The sequence below is a fragment of the Buteo buteo genome, chromosome 4, assembly GCF_964188355.1.
Source record: "Buteo buteo chromosome 4, bButBut1.hap1.1, whole genome shotgun sequence".
NCBI lineage: Eukaryota > Metazoa > Chordata > Aves > Accipitriformes > Accipitridae > Buteo > Buteo buteo.
The window spans coordinates 37,767,586-37,788,720 of NC_134174.1; the positions used below are offsets into that span (position 1 = coordinate 37,767,586).

The 21,135-nt window shown below is 38.3% G+C and overlaps 1 protein-coding gene across 14 annotated transcripts in view; it reads left to right on the top strand.

Moving 5' to 3' along the window:
* LDB3 (LIM domain binding 3) overlaps positions 1-21,135 on the top strand; it is a 130,476-nt gene that overhangs the window by 41,999 nt on the left and 67,342 nt on the right. For all 14 annotated transcript variants that reach the window (XM_075025547.1, XM_075025545.1, XM_075025549.1 and 11 more), the window contains one exon: positions 14,094-14,169. In XM_075025547.1, the coding sequence (XP_074881648.1) occupies positions 14,094-14,169 (76 nt within the window). The remainder of the gene's footprint in view (positions 1-14,093; positions 14,170-21,135) is intronic.

Consider the following 21,135-nt stretch of genomic DNA (forward strand, 5'->3'; position numbering starts at 1 on the left):
GCAGAATCTCTTCACATAACAGGTCTATTAATTTTTCCTGGTTACTGTTGCTTCCAAGGTAACTTGTTCTCAAGTCAGATAACCTGATTTTCTATAATAGTTGCATTAATATTTGAAGCTCCATGATTATATAAAGCAAAGTAACTGCTATTTTTACTGTGTTGTGGAGAATATAATTTTTGTATAGGCTAGGCAAAGACTGGTACAGAAAGCAGGTTGTAATGTGGAAGTAAAATTTCTGAGAATATACCAGAAGATCTCATACATGGATGTACACTTGAGCTAAGCAGTATCAGGAACAGACTAACAAGGGAAAAAGATCTTTAGCTGAGGTTTCCAAGACAAAGCAGGGTACTCTAAAGCAAAACGTGTGGCTGAATTTCCCATATGGCTTTGTAACTCTCAGGTTTATCTTTAAGCGGGTGTTCCAGGTAATGTACAAAATAAGTACACAAAGTAGACAGATGCTTACAAAATTGAAACATATTTGTTAGCTTCTGTGAGGACACTGGGTAGACATATATTCCCTTGAAATGTATGACTTAATATAGTTCCTGGAAAAGAGTTTAAATTAAAGCTCTTCAGATTTTCAGATGTTCCAGGTTTTCTCAAAGAAAAATCTTTGAGATGTTTCTCAAAGGGTGTGGTCCAGCAGTTTCAATGCATGCAAGGGAGGTAGGGAGATGCATGGAATAATTTCTGCCACCTTGTATGATGTGCATGTGTGCCTCTCGTGTGCTTAGGCAAGATTTTCAGCCAAAATTAAAGAGAGACCAGGAGCCTAGTCCTAAATGTACTGAAATGGGCTTTATATCAGAAGCCAGAAGAAAATGGTCTTCCAAAGTTGTTGAGGGATGATGGGGCACTGTCTTGCTGCATGTAGTTGAATTCTCATCCTGTGGCCCACTCCAGCTTCTTTTTGCTCCATTCTAATGAATGCTAGTGATGTTATGAATATAAGTATGTTATCTTTTTAAAAAATATTTACACTGCTCTGGATTATTTTCTATTTGAAAGTTAAGGAAAGTCGTTTCTGATAATTTATTTCAGAACTTCTGTCTGCTTTTCTCTTGGATCCTTGTGTTTTTACATTGAGAGAAAATGTTTCTTATTGTGCTTTGGCTTGTTGCACATTTGGAGTTAATTTTCCTGAATATTGGACCTGAAAAGTGGTCCAGTGGCTGCCTGTATGGCCTGACATTTAAAACTACAAACCATCAACTCTCCTTCCACACAGAGGAAGGGTTCCCAAATCTGTGACTGACAAAACCAGATTATCCTAATACATATCACACATTTGAGTCACTTAAAACAGTAATTTTGATCAAGTGTTGGCAGGGATATTTCATGTGAGTAATCGTTGTGCTTTTGTACTTGCTGACCTCTAAATTACACTGCCAGCAACTTTAGTGGCCACATAATTAAAAAAAAAAAAAAAAAAAAAAAAGGTGTTTTACAGCATCCAGGACAGCTTATTTATTGTTTACTGATTGAAGTAATTGTTAGTTTTGCTTAAAGTATTTTCAGACTGCTAAAGCTTTATTTATTGTGGTATACATTATTCTTTGTCCACATAATTCTAGTGGAAGTATCATTATTTATTGCTTTCTTGCTCTATCTATTGTTTCTTTTATCTTTCTGAGGATTGGCTTGTCTCTTGGTTCCAAAACAATAGATAATCAATTTATGTGGATAATGAACAGCAAAGTAAGCAGTAATGGAGTGTTGCACAGACTGAAATATGCCTGCATAGATAGTAGATGTAGATGAGTTAAGATCCATTTTGAAAAGAAGAAAAACAGCATAAAGTGATATGAAATACTATTAAGCACAAATAGGTCAGACAACTTCTTTGTTAGCAAGTGAGAACTTTCACAGATTATGCTTTTGCTCTAAATGCATACAATTCATAGAATCTCCTCTTCGGTATGACAGTTGCTTTTTGATGTGAGCTATTAGTTCACATTGGTTACCCATTCAGCCTCACTAGAGTTATATGGGAAAAACAAGTGACAAAGACTGAAAAGTAATTTTTTTTTAAGTGTTGTTTCTTAGATGATTAGGGGCTATTCAAAAAGTTGTACTCAGAGGCATTAAGCTGGCTTTCACTTTCCACAATTCAGTATTTATACAAGCTAAACCCCATCAGCATGTGATCTCAGCCAACTGACATGTGCATAGAACCCTATTAAAGATCCAGTATCCCAATGTCTTGAACGAAAGGCATCTCCACAATATTTGGGAACTTAGATTAATCTCACCTTGAAAAATCATTTTTCCTAGGCACAAATGGGTTAATTTACCTAAGTACAAAAACATTGTGGCAGTTTAGTCACCTGCCAGAAATTTTCAATGAAATATCCTTTTTTTCCAACAAAAATAATTTTACAAAGATTGTACTGGTGAGAAGAAGAATAGTTAACGTGAAAAATATGGGAGCACTCGCTAGTGATGGTAATTTTCAACCAAATAAGAACAAAACAGGAGAATGGCAAAATCTCCTGGGACTTGGTTACCAGGAGAATGACTGTGCTGAGAGATCATTTTTGCTTTTTTAGAAATGGCTTGCAGCAATGAAACTGGAGTGGAGTGTTCTACTATTATGGAAAAACAAAGCTTTTTCCATAAAGATCAGGGATGATAACTCAGTTATCTAATTTGCATAAAAGTTTGGAAACAGAAATCCTTTCAAATGGAAAAGTCATGTTTGTGCATTAGGAAATTGACTGTTGTGATGGGTCAACTTAAGCCCTAAATTTTGATGATGGACATTTATGTGAAGTAGTCACGTGGCTCTACAGGATATGTTTCAAGGTCATGGAATGCCTTACCAGGCAATCTGTGGCTTGGTTTCACTGTTGCAGCACTGGAAGTAGAACTGAACTTGCTTGTTTAGTCTATAAGGCCATGGAAGAAGCAGTGGAACATGAAATCTAGACGTAAATGCTCTGAGACAGAAAGCTTTTTATTTTTCTAATGGCTCGTGGCTCTCAAGAGCGATGGCCTTTCCTTTTATTGATCCTGGCCATGAAGGTTTCATGAGCATTGTTTATAACCTGACAGATCAGACAGTGTTTGCTGCTACTCACTTTTATTATCACACTTAAGTTCCCTGTGGGTTTTCTTTTTCAGGGTGGGGAACTGGTTATATTTTATTTGGCTGTCAAGAAAAGCTGTACATGGTGTCAGCACTTGTGCAGGACATCAAATTGCAAGACATCAAACATAGCAGAAGGGAAGCATTAAGAATGCCCATTTGTACCTGCCTGCCTAAACAATGAGAGTCTGCACTTCTCCGGCTTTACAAACCTAGGTTTTTTCAAGTACCATCGATCTGCACTGTTCAAGGTACACTAACATAGCTCTTCAATGAGTGCTTAGTGCTGGCCTGAGTGGAATTCTCCATGTTTTAGTCATGTGGATATCCCATTATGGGTTCAGGAATTTGTGGATGTCAAGTCTTTTTTTTTGACAGCTTCCTTCCCTAAACTCCCTGTTAAATTTGTTCTTATCAACTCACCCATGCTATGTTTTCATGTGAAACCACAAAATTAGGATGGAGGTCTCGCCAGCTATGCCAGAGGTTTGATCAGGCAGCCAGAACTTGTCTTGTTACTGGCTTGAGTGAAACGCTGCATTTTCTGACTGCTCATTTTCAAAGTCTGTCTGCCTAGTTCTCCAGAGCCTGCAGCGTGCCTCCCTGTGCTGCTTTTGTGAAGTTAAATGATGCAGACAGGCAAGTGGCAGGGAGTTGGAAGTATTTGGACCATTCCTGAAGAAAGAGACCTGTGATCCCGTGGTGTGGAAAGGTATGGGACCCTCCAGACCAGCTTCGCTTCCTTCCATTTGGAAGATGAAATAGATCTAGGAAGTGAATTCTTTTTTGCTGAAGAAAAGAGAGCAGCAGTGAGGGGAGAAGGGAAGAAATGTCTTTGGCACTGTGCGTTATTACCCAGTAGAACTCCATGAGGCATGATAGCATTCAGGCAAACAAGGCTAATATTCTAAAACATTAGATACTTGTATAGATGCAGCTTGTTCCTTAGAAACCTACATTACTCTAGGTGTACTGAGGGGCAATTGGTGCTAGTTCTGCTAGGCAATGCTATGGAAGGCTATGATCATACTCTGTAATGACCTGGGTTGTGGTGGAAAAAGACCTTGCTTTGCTTTTAATCTTTTTGTGACCTCCTGGAGTTTAGTTCTCAGTCATTTTTCAGTATCAGTTTCTAATGAGTTACCTGAGCTACACAGCTGCCCCCAGGCATTTTAGTTCTCGGCCAGTCAAAGTTCATCTTTAACTGGCTGGCTGGTTGTCCCACGGATACTAGCCCATAAACTTACTGTCCTACAGTATTCAGTTCACAGGTGAAAACCAAAATGCATGCAAAATCTATTTGTATTTCATACAAATGGGTTTCTTTTTTAAATTCACAGTAAATGCAATGCACAAGAGTGCAGTATTATTTGTCAACACGTTTCACTGGAGCATCCGCAACATTCATTTGATCTTAACTCAAGGAATCTGATCAGGCTCCTTGGAAAGGATTCACCAAATGTACTGGCTTAGTTTTGGAAAGTGCTGTAACTTGAGTGCGCCTCATTCTGCTGGCACAAACATTCCTGTGACACTTGAAGACTCCTGCCTTGGCGTCACCCTATGCTGCTGGAGGGGAGCAGGGGAGGTGCAGACTTTCTGTGGCTGGTGTGCGTTGACACAACCTCCCCCTCCCAGGGTGTGCCAATGATGCTACCATTTACTTCCCGAGAGTCACAACTGACTGCCTTTTGCTGGAAAATCATGAGCTAAATAATCCTTTTCTCTAGTGAAAGGGAAAGTGTCAGAGGCAAAGCTATGAGAGACTTATGGTAAATATTTAATGGCTTTCCTTTTTTGTGCAGCACCAAAAGATGGCTGATCCTGCAGTATTTATTTCAGGCCTACTATAAATAAAGCATGTGGTGACAGCGAACTGCAAGCAAGGGGAATTCAGTGGTTATTGTAAACTGCTTTCTTTTGTCTGAAGCTGTGAATAGTAACCAATTCTGTGCATGTTTTAGGTCTGCTGATGGGCACGTTTTAAATCAGAAACAGATTTAGGCTGCCTTTATGCGCAGAAGAATTAGAAGAGGATATCTATCCCAGTTTAAGAGTAAATTAAAACTATATAAACAATATTGATGAAAGCACGATCTGAAATAGTGGTACTCAGACTATTCTGTAGAAACATTTCCTAAAAGCATTGTAGGACATGATTAGTAAAAACAAACAGAAAAATGAAAATATGGATTTGGAATTTTTTTCCCTTATTTGAATGATTCCATTACATTAATCAGACTAATGATGTTTTCATTCAGGGACTGCTTACATACTAGAGGTAGAATCTGAGCCCATATGAATGTGACTTGTTTTTGAAAGGAACACTAATGCTAGTGATAATTTGCTAGTGTTCGTGTTCAGCATTGTGAATATATCTCCTGATATCCATTCTTGGAGTGATGAAGTTTTCCCTGCTTGTTCCTGCCTTTCTGACTGCAGTCTTAAAACTATGGAAACTGAATGCCCAGTACCAAATGACTGCTCCTTGGGTGAGGCTGCAGCAACACTTTTACACTCAGGAGTCCCACCTGGGACTCAATAGCTAGCATAGCAGCACTTAAAAGTTTAGGGAACAAGGACCGTATCAAGACTCCAGAAAGGATCTCTGAATTACTGGATGCAGAAGTGAGATGGTTGTGACCATGTCAGACTGGATTTAAGGATATGAATGCCTGCCTCCTATCAGAACACAGTATTTAACAACTCAGCCTTAACTGTTGACAAAGATATGCCATTTGTATTTGATAACATTTCACCAGAAATGATGGACTCAACATATTTTCAGGTACAAATATGTTCATATTGCCACAGAAATGTAGCCTGAAAGTAGATGACACTTAAAAAAATCAAATCAGAGTATAAAAAGAAAAATTAAAAAATGAAGCTCTGTCCTTTAAGCCATTCCTTTGAGTTCTACAGAAATTATGTTTAAAAATGCCAGTGTGATTCTCAGCAGGATTTAAAGGTTAAATTAAGAAAATACTGGCTAAATATCAGAAAGAAATACATTCAAAGCTGGTGCAATGTTAGATATTCCATGTGATGTTTACTGGAGTAATTACGATCTAGACTGGACCAGTTACTGAGATCTGTGACCATGTGGACAGTCTGTGTTGGAGCCCTCCACAGTTCACTCAGTGAGCATCTTAGTCTGTATGTACCTGTACTCAAGAGAGGTATTACAAAGTCTACCTTTGGAAAGACAATAAAAGCAGAGTAGTCAAACAGCTGCTTACCTGCTTTACTGAATCACAATGTGTATAAATTCAAAATTTTAAGCAGATTAGTAGAGAAAGGAGAGGAACACTAATGGTGGATGCGACATGTGATACTAATTAGTTTATTTTGCTTGGGCATGTGACTCTAGAACTTTTGAGAGCCACCTACCTCCAATAGCCAAGGTTTCCTCCCCAAACTTGTGATGATACTGTGTGCTCAAAGCATTGAAAAAGACGTATTCCACTAGTGGATTAAGGAAGCTAACATGTATTACCATACGCTGAGAGAGGTGGTCCTCCATCACTCCTTGTGAAATAGAGGTGAATCCCGTTGCATGCCCAGTTGTCTCTGCACGTAGGTATGAGAGGACAGTAGTATTTGTAAATAGGTTTCAGGCTAGCATTTGGACAGGGCTGTGAGTTACTGTCTTTGAGTAGTAACATTTAATGCTGTTAAAATTAATGAGCAGCTTTTTCCATGGAAAATGAAATAAAATATCAATGTCAGTCACTGCAATAAATATAAATATATTCCTTACATGAGCAGTTTAATTGAGTGGACTGTTGTTTATACTCACTGCATAAAGTGTCCTCATTAGTTTTAGAAAAGAGCCTGGAACCTGTGGGTATATGCCAAGGTTTTGAAGGGCAATGAAGTTTTCATTACAAGAAGATTCTACTTGGGGATTAGAACTGTTCTCAGAGTGCACATCACTTCCCCCCCCCGCCTCAATACCATCTTAGAGGTGAGATTAAAAATCATTGTTTTATTTGTCTGAGAAATATTCTCTGGATGAGCTAAAGATAATCTCCATGTGAATCTTTTCACATATTGTATTGCACTCACCATGGAAAGGTCAAGATGGATATCACGGGCACATCTCACCAGAGTCAATGGGCTGACACAACTTATTAAGTACACATGACAGTTGTAATCTTTCAGACAAACAGTTACTGGTTGCATTCTGCAATGGCAATGTCAATATGTTACCCAAAATGTTATGGTAGACAGGAAGGTCACAACGTATTAGGGCTGGGACCTTTTCTTATTGATTAACATTGATTAGCTTAAGCACGGTCATGTCAAAATGTAAATTACACACTTGAAGCTAATTGGAATGGATGATACAGTATTTTTAAGAAGTGGAATGAGGAATCATTCAATCAGGTAAAATACTAAGGCTTTACTAGATCAATCTTGTAGTGCGTTATTTGTGCATGTGAGGTTCATAGTTTCATTTGGATCCTTTTTTACTAAGGTGTTTCTTGCCCACCAGCCACTACAAGAGCTGTCAGGCCTCATTCTTTTTTCACAAAATCTTAATCATTGGGGGCACCATTGTTTCTTACAGCGGGAGCAGAGATACACCAAGGTCCGTTTTGCCTGCCTTCCAGGTATCTTCAGGGGTTGGCCACCTCTTTGTGTCTGTGCTTTCCTGGCTGGTGTCTGTTGCAGCACAGCCATACTGAGCACTGGGTACAGGCTGGCCCCATGGTGTTTCTGCATTACGGTAATGACAACTTCAAACAGTACTTGAGTACCTCAAAAGGAAACAAATTCTTATGACAAGTCCTGGCTACCTTTCTTGACTTAGCAGTCTTAAGACTTAAGACATAAAGTTATGTTTCCAGTCAAAGTCTCTCAGATACAGGCATTAATGGAAAGCTCATTGAAGTGTTTTAGTTTGGAGACAGAAAAAGTGGAAGGCCTAAATGAGGCAGACTGTAGTTAAGATCTAATTATCCATGTTCACTAATTTTTCTCTCCCATCTATGTCAATTAGAAATGCTCTAAAAGCCACGTGGCACACTGTAAGGTCCACATCCCAAGTAAGATGAATTACAGGAAAATCAGTTAAGTATGCTTCATTAACAGCTTCAGGAATCTAAAGTAAGTAATTTGTGGTCAGGAACCTCAAAGTATCCTGAGTTAGGCTCTTGCTTTTAGAAAATGTTGAATGGCAAGGGGAAAAATAGACTTCATCTGCATAGTATTAGAAGTCTGCTTGGATTTGGACAACACTTGAACTCCTCTGTATGAACAGAAGGCAGTTACAAAGCTTTATATTATTCTTTTGTGAATCATCATATCTTTGAAGTTCAGCTGTGATTCCCTGATTCTGGAGCTGGCTCTTTAGCATCATCTATTTGGTAATTCAGCATTAAAGCAAGCTCATTTTCAAATTCTTATGATCTACTTACTACTTAGAAACAAAGTTACGGATTTGATATAAATTAATGTATTTTTTCAACAGTGTGGATGGCAATACACCTCTACATACAAATTCGATCCATGACAGCATAAACAAGTTCTACAATTGGATGAAATTTCCTGGGAATGAACCCACATTTCTTGATGGGTTACCTGAGTTTTCAGTACTGATAAGGAGAAAAAAGGTTTGCAAATGGTTTAAAAATAGTGCAAAGACAGGAAGAAGAGGACAGCAAGAAAAACAACCTGCCTGAAAAAAAGGTGTCCATGCTCCATGGAGGTTAAGTGTAGAGCTTGCTACGTGCATTGGGTCAGTGCCAGGCATGTGCTCAGCATCCATACTTAGTGCTTTTTGGAGAACTATCACACACAGAGCAGAGCTGCAGGGATACTGGCAGAGCCTCCCCATTTGCCCACATGAGCTGCTGGGATGGAGGAATTTTAGAGTTGGTGCGGAGTCAACTAAGAGGAGGTGGAGGCATCAGTAGCCAGTTGCTCCATTCAGGAAGGAACAGGCTGGAGGGCAGAATGTGGGGCAGTACAAGAAAGAAGGGATTTTGCATAGCAGGAGGGAGGGGAAGAGTTATGAAGATGCAACAGGCACTGTGCATATGCAACAGAAGTAAAAAGGGTCAAAGAGAGTAGAATTTGCTTCTCCAACATCTTTTAATACCTACTTGTTTTCAAAAATCTCAGCTTTACACATACTGTTTCCAGTTCCCTTCCTTTCCTTCCTTTGACAAAAACCTCCAAGGCTTCTTCCCTTTTCCTTTCCCCATATATCCCATTATGTTTGTGGCTGCCCCTACTGTGATCCTTTCTAAGGGAAAATGGGTATTACATACTTCTAAACAAATTATCTTTCATAGCTTTTTTTGGATAGCAACTTACCTTTAGGTTGGTGCCATTTATGCATAAGAAGTTTTTGTCTGTATATTGCTGTGGATATGAACATTAGGTCTGGAAAGCATAATTGCCTGTCTTACAATCTGAGTGCAGCACAATGCAGGGAAATAATTAACAAATCACTCATCTAGCCAAATGCTAATATTTGCGTTCACCATTGATATATAGAGAGCAAAGCTGCTGGTGGAAATACTTTTCAATTTTATTGCAGGCACAGATGATACCCTGAGAGAGGGAAAGTAGGTCTCATCCTAGCCCCAAAGTGATCGCAGTTATATTTGAAGTATTGTGAAATGTTCAGGGGTTTGTCTTTGCAATTCTCATTGGAGTCACTAAGACTGTTTGCTGATGTCCCAGGCAGGGCTTAGAGAATTAAACCATGATATCACAAGACTCAAAATGTTCTGTGCAAGATTTACGAACAAGAAGCAGCTTCTGTTTGGCTTGTTAATTCACTGTTTACCTGAAGATTTAACTGACACATTATTGATCTTAGCACTTATTAATTGGACACCTCAAATTGATAACTATGAGTAATATTTAGTCTGTCACTTTTATGTCTCTTCCCCCCCTGCCCCCGCTAAATTGTCAGGTATATTATTGCATTAAAACAGATACATACCAGAAGCCCAATTCCACATGCTCTGTTGTTTTGCATCCTACTATGTGCTCACCTGCTCCACTCCAGAATGACTCCATTTCAATTAGGTGATAAGTAAAGCATGTAAAATGTTTTCTAAGCATTTCTAACCCTAATCTAATCTGTTTTATTATCTTTCCATGCACTTGACCCCTTTTCATTTTCTAGTGGTTGAAATATTAAGATGCAATTATTAAGATGCTCAACAAGGTATAAATAAGCGCTCGTGTAATAAAATGAAAGCAAAAACTTACAGTTAAGAAAAGAAATGTTGATTTTAGCTGTCCTGAGAATTAGAAAAGAGAAGATAGACACTGACTGGTGAAGATACGAAATATAAAAAAGCCACGTGAAGATGAAAAAGTGCTATTATCTCATAGATCATGTCACCTCTCTGCAACTACAGTGTTGTGCTCCCCCGAGGACACAGGTTAAACTGATAGTGCATTACAGAACTCTTTTGCAGCCCTTCCTTAGGCAGGCAGCTTCTCTTAGTGCAGTTGACTCCTAATGAACCTTTGTCATGAGTTCAAAGATACCAGGTTTGAAGTCAAGTGCTCTTCAATTAAAGATATATTTAGGTAGGTGGGAACAAGTAGAAATTGCTATCTAAATTGAACTGCATTGAAAAACTGCATCCACCTTGTTTTTGAACTTCATTAACAAAGAGAACCAGTATTAAGGGAGAGGGGAAGTGTATCTGTGGAAAGGAGGACAATTAAAAAAATACCAGAATGTACTTGGTCATCATTAAAACTGTTTTGAGTTTTCATTTTGAAATGAGGTTTTTTGTTTCCATTTTTAACTTTGAAAATATAGAAGAAAATGTCTACAAGTTGAAATCAAATTAATTGCTTCAGAAAAACAATCTTGATGGAACATTTCAACATCAAATCTAAAATTATCACAGTCATTTGTGAAATTTGGACTTTCATCCTCTTCATAGCCCTACTAGGCAAGTACACTCCCTGAGTGTTTGGAATAAAATAATTTTGCAATCAGTGGATTAAAATGTAAACCTGGACAAACACGTTTACAACAGCACCATCATCACTTGATAAGCAAACTTGTGTTGCTGCAGGATTTGATTCACCTAGCAAAAGAGGGAGCAAAAAAAATGTCCTGAACTTGCAGATGTTTTTCTCAGAGGAGTAATGGCTCTTATGTAAATAATCACTTTATTCTGTAAGTGCATACACTTTCATTCCACAAATTGACTTCACCTCTTCTGCCCTTTTCTCTGGTGCAAGCTTCTGCTAAATCTAGCAAGCCTCATCATTCTTTTTTTAAATATCAAAGCTATAAACATCCAGGGCAGAGTTATGTAGGAACCTTATTGTTTTAAAGTAACATCTTGAAACCTCAAAGTCAGTGTGAAATAAAAATCTTGGTTGGATAGCATTGTGAATGACAGATGTAGCTTATCAGTAATGTGGAAGAAATACAGATTTTTGACATCATCTTCTGTGGTTAGGTAATGAATGAGGAAAAATAGACATAAACAACAGAAGTGATGGAGTAGTTTGGTAAATAAATTCCTTTGCTGCAAATACAAGTATTTTCCAGTTATGCATCAAACATGCCGTATGTGGTTGTCTGCTATACCTCTGTACGTGACAAACGTCGTTTACAGTGCTGAGCAACTTTGGCACTAAAATTCATGATAAGTGAGCAGAGCAGAGGGGACACTTAGCGTGTGCTCTGTCCAGCTGTGGTCTTGAGCATGCCCAGGTCCCCCCATGTAACTTCACAGAAATACCTTGGTGTACCCAGAAATGACACCAATGGAAGGAGGATCAGAATCTCCCCCTAAATCTTTCATAAATTGTCGCAGTCAATTTTCAGCAACTCTGACTGTGTTCTGGGCTGCAGCTGATTGTTTTAATTTTTTTTTTTTTTTTTTACTTTCTCTTTTGTGATGTCTTTCATGGTACATGTGCATGTCTCATGAATATGATTTATTGTTTCTCTTTTTAAGCTAAAATGCTTGGAGGAAGGGTACAGTACTCACTCGTGAGGGAAGATCAGGTAGTAACTCACCTGAGGCAAGTTTGTTCTAGGCACTTAGTGATTAGCTCTTGTTCTTAGAACTCAAGGAATATATTTCTCAGATAATTATGTCTTAGGGAGTATATTGTGATACATTCCAGCTGTAAGTATCAATGTTAGTGCCTTTTACAATTTTCTAGCCTCTCGTTTCAGGAATGCTTTGTCAGTGAATTTCACAGGTTAATTACCTATTGTTTAACAAAATGCCACTTTTCATTGTCTCCTCAAACTGTGTTCATTTTCATAGAATCTCGTTGTGAGGTAGGCATCTATTACATCACCTTTGTTTTCGGCTCTCGAAGTAGCATAATTTTCATATCTTCTATATGGAAATCTTCCAGTTTCTGTAATGATTACTCCTTTTTCCTAGGTTTTTTGTTTGTTTGTTTACTCCTGCTTATGGAAATACTTCATGTGTGGCAGCTAAAGCTAAATACGGAGCTCAATGTGAAGCTAGGTATTAATGCAGGGATTGCCACTATGGATGAGCCCAGTTTTTGTCTAGCTCAGCTTTCTGTCTCTGATAGATGCCACTGGTAAGTATTTCAGAGGAAAGTGCAACACAACCCTCAGTAAGGAAATAATGAACCTAGCACAGAAGGTCTTCCACTGTCAGTTTTTTAAGTTGTGCCATGATAAATGAAAATCTGTATGGCTACTTATTTTTACCCAATCTAAAGCAGCTGTTGGGTTTTTTGTTGTAAGTATAAATATCTAATCCTTTCTGATATCCTGCTGTTCTCATAGTCTCAATGATGTCGTGTAACAATGAGTTTGACCTCAGGTTAATCAAGTACTCTAGGAAAAAATGTTTGCCTTTATCAATTTTATATGTGTTGACTTTTCAATTTCACTTAATGTCCAGGAACATAGCTTTATTTCCCTTTTTCTAACATTCATTATTTTTTAAGCCTCTGTAATGTCTTCCCTTATTCATCTCCTGTCTAATGCAAACAATTCCAAATGTCCCAGTCACTTTTACTTGATTTGTATGCTTTTAAGTATTTTTATTTCATTTTTGTACTTGTCCTAATTTTGAAATGCACTTTTTAAAGATGAAAATTCCAGGCATAATCCTGATCTGTAGGTTAGCAATAGGATATTACTTGTATAATTCTGATTCTTTTTACTATTTTTACATTTTTCATTTCATTTTCTCTGGTGATCCCATGTGTACTGGAAAGATTTCAGGGGGATGTTCAACACTATGCAGGTTCTTGCAACACCTCCCACAAACACATCTTCGCTTACCTGAACATCCTAGGGTGCTTCAGTTAGCATTTGTCATGGTGCTTGCTTTGTTGTGTTCCAATGAAAGGGCAAACTGTGTGTTTTGAAAGCATTTTAGTTGGGTTTGGGTTTGTTTTTTAAATTATCATGTACGTATATTTGTTAAATACGTGAAAGGTAGGCATTTGGAGTGGAGTGTGGTTAATCCAGTAGTGACCTGCCCCTTTTGAAACAAAATTGTGAAATGAAGCCCATGTTTCTTCCTGCAGAGAGGTTTAAATTATGGCAGTTGCTATACAGTTTAAGCTATTAAGTAATAATCTTTTGAGGAGTTGATCTTGAGATGCTAAACTAAAGTTTAGTCTCTGCATTTTAAAACACTTCTAAGTCCCTTTTTCCAGAGTGCTGCCCAAACCTGAATTTGTCTGGTTGTGGCTGATTGTCATCCATGAAAATGCAGTTTGTCACAAGGTACTGGAAAACGGATGCTCTCCCAAGTCAGGGCTGCTTCTGTAACTAGTGGCTTTTCATCATTCAAAGAAATTATATTGAACTTTTTCTCACATTTAAGAAGACCTTTATAAATGAGAATGTAGAAAAAGCATGGTGATCACTAGAAAAAGTCTAGGCTATGCTTAGCTTTCACTCCTGATGAAGCAGCATTTTTTCATTAAATTAGAGCTGAAAAATAGGGGTCCACGTTGCTAATTTTTTTTTTTTTTTTTTTTTTGTCTGCAGATCTAAACGTCCAGTGCCAATTTCAACCACAGCACCCAGAATTGACTCTCCCAGGGCTGTAATTCCCCACCAGAAGGTATGTGACACATTTCTTCTCAGCCAAAGTTAATACCATTTTTATCTGCTGTGGTGAAGGTAAATACTTACTACAGGAAATAGCTTTTGCCCACCCCAAATAAGTAAACATTGAATGAATGCACAGGCAGCAAAACTGCCACAATGCAATGTATTAGTGGTCTGTATTTTGCTAATTTCTGATTAGCAGAACCAAAGCATCCAGCTATCCTCTGATGGGATCTGGTCTAACCCATTCTGAGCAGTTTGTTTTCATCTAGGCTGCAAGAGGCTACCAAAGCTTCTCAAGATATACATTTCCTTTTGTAGATTCTTGGGGAAAAACCATTAGGCTGTGCCTCAGTGTATCCAAATCCTGACTACAACTGAAAAGACACTGATTTGGAAAGAGGGCATTAGGGCATTTGAAAGCTTGCATCATATTGCATTCTTGTCACATTATTCAAAAGGCATGAGAATAAAAATAAAGAGGATAAGTCAATTTAATGAATAACAGCAAGTGGCAGAGGAAATGGATGGCTTGGTTTCTGTTGTCAAAGCTTGTCATCTTCCATAAAATAAACGTTCACATTAGAATAAACAGCATCCATTGACTGTACCTGGCAACTCATCACCTGTATCTTTGGAGGCACTGAGGAGCAAGGATAGCTGAAAAATGGTATATATCCTTAGGCTCAAGAACTGGGTAGGACATTTGTATTGCTGACGCATTTAATTAGGTAAATGGAGAGGAAGTAAAATCTCCATTGCTTCAACTTTATTCCTTCTGTGAGTGCCAGTTTCATCTCTAGCATGTAGTATAAATAAGAAACACTGAAGATCAAAATGTGTGGGGAATTAGGTGATGTTCTACTGGTTTTGGCAGTTCTGACTTCCATAGATCAATTTTAAGTAATTTTTATAAACAACATGCTTTCCAAATTCAAAGCTCAGAAGGTAACATCATCCCTGTAACCACTGCAAATATGTTCACACTAACAGAAGAGAACACACTTGGGAAGAATAATTTGATTCAATTTTATTTTGTCAAATTTGAAATGAACCTGTCCGGCCATTTATTAGCTGAGACAGAAATAATGTTATTTTGCTCTGGATCTTGTAAACTTTTTGGCAAGGGAAGATGAAATTAAGAATTTATCTTGCTCAGAGTTGTTTCTGTTTGTATCATGGTTTTATAAAAGTTATCTTGGAGAAAGTTATTGGAAGAGGCACCAAATAGTACTGTGAAATTCCTAGAACAAAAACGATGGATCATTTAGTTAGATTGCACCAGCAAAGTAATAGGGACAGGAAGGGGGAGAGAGTACTTACTTGCCCTCAAGAACTACACAGAATGCTGTTAGTTTTCAAGGCAGCAAGTAGACATGTCTCTTCAGAGTTATTCACCAACACAAGACTGAGAACTATCTTTTGGGACCCTCAGTAGCACCTGTGCAGGTACGACAAATTTGCCTACTTCCACCACAGGCACATAAAAACTTTTATACGTCAGATATTCATGACTCTGTATTAGGTGCGTTTCTTCCCTGGCAAGTGTCAATTTTAAAATTACTGCCATAGTTATTCAAAGCTGTTTACCATACAAAACATTTTTCTCCCGTAACTATCTACCCTATAGAAAATTTAACTCCACACACTGTAGGTTTTTTTTAAAGGTCCTAAAAGTGCCTTTGGCATGAAAGCTATAAAGTCACTTTATATTTCCTATTTTAACCCTTCAGAGAGAGATGAGGATCAAAGGACTCAATCCTTTTTCAGGACAACGTTGTCTCACACTTGAGCATTCTGTGTGTCAGTGCTTAGGAAAGGTTTATAGGAGCTGTTGGAGGCAGCCTATTCTGAACGGGTTACAGGCAGTACTTGCAGCTGGAAAAGACATTTACTGGAACCTTTCTGGAGGAAAGGGGTGGCATCTAGGAGAAGGTATGGTGGGAAACAGGGTATCTAGCAGTATTCAGAAAGGTCGTCTTAGGTGTAGGGTCTTTGGCTCGGGGGAAGAGGTAGCAGTAGAGTGCTGGAGTGGGGGGCCCTTTGCAGGTCAAGAGGAGTGACGTTTGTGTATACACGCGTAGACAACAGTAATTTTTACCTGAGAAAAATTCTTCTCTGAGGGTGGTTTGGAAGGGAATGGAGGCATTGAACCATTGGAAAACTCTCAAAATCCAGAATAAAAAGTCTTTACTGATAGAAACAGTGGTACGGAGATGTTGCAATAAGGTATGTTACAGTAAATATACTTTCAAAATCAAGGTTTCTTTGCTTGTCCCTTTACTATTTCTAGTAACAGTATCACTGTAGAAATGAAGAATTCTGTGACACATAGGCAGAAGCTGTCACCTCCACATCACTGCTTGACAGTGTTTAGACTCTGATGGTTCACATGAAATGAATTCGATTGCATTTCAAAAGACAGCAAAAACTACATTACAAGACAGTCACGACAGTGTTGTCCTCAAACATCGAGAGAAGTTTTTCTCACCTTTCTCTGAGTCAAGGTTAAGGCATGTCAATGTTAGCTGAAAAATCTGCATGTGCATGTTCAGTGTCTAGTTTAAAAAACATAAATTCTCTTGTACATTATTGCTGATCTGATTGCAGCTTCCACTAATTTTCAAGCATGTATTTCTTCTTTGACTGCTATGGTAATTTTTGGTGTGTTTTAGATAAATAAGCATGCATTATTTTACAAAGATGTAAGGAAGGTATAAAAACCCTGGAGTTCTTCACCATGATAGAAATTTTTCTACATTCCACAAGTAACATATATTCTCTCCTTACTTTCTGGAGCTTATCAATGTTATGGATGATACAGGTTCTGCAACCATAAGTATGGTGTCAACTGAGCTGTAGGGCTATTATTGGAAATAAAAGTTTGACTGATTTGCAGTTTCACTCTTTCCTTATATGACATTAATCTCCAACTTGAAACAATTTTCATTTAGTTTAGTCAAATCTTTTTTATTTAGTCAAAAGATTTAGTCAAGTCTTTTGCACAGGTGTGGCATAGCTGGAAGAAAGGGCATAACTAATGCTGAAAGCATTCAAATAACAAGAAGAGTAAGCATGAGTCCAAGAATTGAAACTAAGCCATCATCCATCAGTGAGTTCCTGCAGCTTTTCAGAAGGGGCACAACACCGGTGAAGGTTCAGCTCCATCCAGTTCAAAATGTTCAAGCTGAAGCTTTAAGGCTAAGCATAGCTAGAACATTTGTCCCCTTGCATAAAGGTATTAAGACAGCCTCTTTACATTTTAATAATACGGCTATGTGTTGTCCTGTTTATGAAACAGTACTGAACACACTTATTTCAGAGTCCCCGTGAAGATCTCATAATGCTTATGATTTCTGCCAAATCTGGGAACCTATGTGGCTAAGAGAAAATAGATGAATAGCCAATTGACGTTTTAAGTAAAGCATAGGATGGAAGAGCTGCCTGAGCCAAAAGCTATTTGTTGGATGTCTTTGATCAGAGTCATTTAATGCCATGGTGCCATTTCCTTCTTTCTGTAAGAAGTTTAAAGCAACATCAGCTTCTTGGGCAAGTTGGGAAGTCAAATTCATTAGTATAGTGTTAAAATTGTTCTCCCAGAAGTGCAAAAGGTGAATAAAGACTGTATGGTCATAGCAATAGATAAATAGAATGTGGTCTGTCAAAGGAAGAGGACCTGAAAAACTGGTATTGTGTCTTCCAATATAAATTTGTTTCTCACTTCTCTGATACATAACAAGGAGCATTTGCCTTGCGTAGAAATTGAATATTTATAAAGAAAAGGATAATAGTATTTCAGAATGGAAATTGAGCTGATTCATAGCTTCCCTCTGTTCCCAAATGTTTGAGACTCCTCTACATTTATTAGTTTTAAGCTCAATTCATAGACATTACACTGGGAAATTAAAACGCAGTTTTCCCCTCGTAGTAAGGGATTGCGGCAGGATCCCAGCATCTTTCTCTAGGGAAGAAGCCCATTGCTCAGTGTCAGAGCCTCCTCTTCTGGTCGACTGAGGGGTAGCATCAGACTTACATAGTTGGAAACGTTTGTTTGCCTTTCCAGCCACAGAGACTGAAACAGAATGGGATGAGAGAGATGGGAAACAGGGGGACGTTTGTTACTGTTGGCTGCATTTCATGTGAGGTAATGCTAAAAGCCGTGCTGCTGCTCAGTATTAGAAATTTGACCTTCGCATTCAGAAATGGTTTCAGAAATACTGCATTTGTCTGGTTTTGCCACTGAACTGGAGAAAAAAAAAATTCTAAAATATCCTACCAGGAATAATCCGAATGAGAGATTCTTTGTCAATCACAAAAGGAAAGAGCTAAATAAACTGATTATTGGGCAGTAATTCTTTGGAAGAAGTTATACAGCTGCTCTCTTGACACTTCCTGTTTCATCCCTTTCCCCCCTGAACACAGGGAAAACTACTACCTTAAAACTACCATGAATATTAAGTCAAATGGAGAATGCTACCCTGGTACTGCTGAGCTCCTAGGAATTCTAGTGTTGAGTTACCAGCATGCTGGTATTCCAGCTAGAAATTGTTTGAGGAGTGAAACCAAAACTCCATTCATGTCATAAAAGTGAGCAAAATCGTCAACCATCTTTTTTTATGGTGGTCCTATGATTTTCCTTTTGCCTACTGTTAGTGTCCAGTAACACCAAAACTTTGAAAATGCATTAGAATTAAGGAAATACCTGGCATTTCTCTCATTAGCAGTTGAAACTGATACTTTATAATCAGATCTCCTTGCATGTCCTTTTATTATGGGGTTTAGAAAGGAAACCTGCAGTTAGCTTGGAGAAAAGCCACAGATTTTTCAGGGTAACAAACAAATATAACTCTGGCATATCCTTTTTCTTCGCTATTGCCTCTATTTTATTTTTTTAAAATATTTGTTTTGTCCCTCTCTGCTAGCATGCAAAACTCATTTGCACAAATGGTGACTTAATTTATGAACACGGCCTTGTGCGTTTGTGCCTCTTTTACAACACATTTTTAGAGAGAATCCCTGTTTTCTCTTTGTTTAATGGTACTTGGAAGCTTGCAGTAGGCCACTGAAAGGTTGGTTGTTTGCTGTTTTCGATGTCAGGGTATAATGACTGAAGTATGTAATTCAAATGTATTTATTTAAAAAGGCATATTCTGAAAAATGCTTTTGGAATTATCTGTTTCTATAGCCTCAGGCAGCTATTAATGCCAGCTAAAATCTCTTCCTGTTTATTACTAAGAAAATGTTCTCAGTTCATTTTATCTGCCTTACATTTTTGATTCAAGACATCTTAAGTGTATTTAATGTTATGATTAATTATATCCTTAGACCTTTAGGGGATTTTTTGCAATTAATTTTAATTAATCAGGCCATATTATCTTGATTTTTCAAATGTAATCTCCCTAAACTTAAGTATGCAATGTAGAAAAATCCAAGAGGAGAATATAAAATATTTATCTTTCTGGTGAACCTTACTATCAAAATCAGTAAATGACATTAATGCTAACCAATACTAGCAAAAGTAGAAAATCAGAGGCCAAATTATTCTCAGGCCTATGTTTCATGCAAGGCTGTGGAGGAGATGCATGTAAGATGTGAAAGATGGCGATTGAAGCAGTGCCAGCCCACAGGAGGCAAAATGTCACTGCAGGCCACCATCTGCTCTTATACTGGCTTTCACCGAGGGCAGACTGTGGGCTCCATCCCTCCTTCAGGATAATGTCTCCTGCCTGTCCCTGTCCCCCAGGGCTGGACTGCAGTGTGCTGCCAGCATTACTGGTGGGACTCTTAACTGTGAGCATCACGGCATCTGGGTACCAGTTATGGCGGCAGTGTATCTAGGTCCAGAGGGAGAGGTTGAAGTCATCCTTCTGCAGCAAAAGCAATGTAGTGCAGGTTAGGCTGGAGCCAGGAGCTTCTGAGATAAACTACAAATTGATATTATGGCTCTAGAGAAATCTGTAAATTGTCAAGCATTCAAATAGTTTGTTGGGTACCTCAGCTATAGATTTTTTTAACCAAAGCATGTAATTACAGACAAACAAAAGTGATGATGAATAAAACAGCTTTTGAGACTATATCATTCGTTACTTTAAAACATGTGCTAATGAGTTCCAGCACTAGGGATGCTACGTTCAAAAGGCAAACATTAAAGAGATGTTAATCAATATTGGAATCTTGCTATTCATGTTCCAGTCACTGAGCCTTTAGAAGTTAAAGAATAAGAAAACTGAGAGTAAAGGTATAAAGTGCCCATCTGAAAGTGAAGTTTCTATTCCTTTTTGGTAAAATTGTCCATGCTGCAGGTAGGCAGACTGCCAAAAAGTACAGAGCTGTGGTCACTACACACTGCCAGTAGCTAGAAGGAAATGAGGTAATTTAACCCTAAGGGTGCTCTGTGCTTCCCACAAAGTGCTGAGTGCCTTCCAGTCCTAGGGATTTAGATGGTGTTGCACCAGAATGAGCTTGAAGCAGTGATAGGGTGTTGTAGGCAACACGAGCACAGAAGTTTTACATGAAACTTCCTTGGAACTCACACGACAACTTATTTCCAGCACTGTGTTGCTGAAAAACCAGTATTTTTCTTTTTTGCTATTACCTTTTATTTTGCTTTCACTAAGCTGCATTAATAGCAAATCATTTATGAAACTGAAGCATAGTACTGCGTTTTTCCAAGATGAGGTTTTGGCAGAATGTTTCTAATTTGAGCACCAGCAGGGTATAGCTATTGTTGGAGAGATTTCTGTGACTTCAACTAAGACAATACTTCCTGCTGTCCTAGTTAGGAATATTGTCTGGGACATGACTGTAGGATCATACACTCATCATCTACATACTCAGGGACACATTCCTTCAAGTGGAAATTATGCAGAAATGATCAGAATAGAAGCATCCTATCTGCTAAGTAGTACCTGTTCTCGAGTCCTGTTGGTCTATCTGCTAATCATGCTGCATGGCCTAATTAGCATGAACCAGAGCCTAT